This window comes from Nestor notabilis, unplaced genomic scaffold (genome assembly GCF_000696875.1).
Source record: "Nestor notabilis isolate BGI_N333 unplaced genomic scaffold, ASM69687v1 scaffold8298, whole genome shotgun sequence".
Taxonomy (NCBI): Eukaryota; Metazoa; Chordata; class Aves; order Psittaciformes; family Psittacidae; genus Nestor; species Nestor notabilis.
This window is the reverse complement of record NW_009941457.1, coordinates 9,641-10,257: the sequence shown is the minus strand read 5'-3', so window position 1 is coordinate 10,257 and position 617 is coordinate 9,641. Positions and strand designations below refer to the sequence as shown.

Genomic DNA, 617 nt, shown 5'->3' with positions numbered 1-617 from the left:
CCTTGCAGTGTTCAGTGCCAGGTTGGATGGGGCTTGGAGCAGCCTGCTCTAGTGGAAGGTGTCCCTGCCCAAGGCAGGGGGTTGGAACTAGGTGATATTAAGGTCCATTCCAGCCCAAACCATTCTATGATCCTATGGTTTATGAGGGACAGCAGTATCATGCCAACCAGATGCTATGCTTGGGGCTCTCCACACCCTACCAGCCTCCCCACTCCAGGTTCCCCAGCCCTCCCCCTCCCCCTGTGCACCGTGCTCATCCCCTGGATGCGTGTATCCCTGCATGCTCCTCAGCCCATGTTCCCAGTGTCCCTGATGCCCATGCTGCATCCTCCTGGCCCTCACCAGTGCTGGGGTTCAGGTGGAAACGTCCATCACTGTTGCCTGCTCTCAGTGAGTAGCTCACACGCCCATTCTCCCCCAGATCTTTGTCCTGGGCCACCACATGCAGTGCCACAAACCCCGTTGGCTGGTCCTCCATGACGCTGACAGCAGCGGGTGAGAGGAACACAGGCGTGTTGTCATTCTCATCGGTCACAAACACGCGGGCTGTGACGGCTGCTGAGCGGCGCTGGCTGATGTTGCGAGCCTGGTCTGTGGCCTCCACCACCAAGAGGAAG

At 59.2% G+C, this 617-nt stretch overlaps 1 protein-coding gene across 1 annotated transcript in view; it reads right to left on the bottom strand.

Annotated features, from left to right (window-relative positions):
- The window catches only part of LOC104410660 (protocadherin-16-like), a gene marked incomplete at both ends in the record, with an annotated part of 19,448 nt that overhangs the window by 10,464 nt on the left and 8,367 nt on the right, over positions 1 to 617 (bottom strand). The window contains 1 exon segment of the mRNA XM_010020896.1: positions 343 to 610. Within this exon segment, the coding sequence (XP_010019198.1) occupies positions 343 to 610 (268 nt within the window).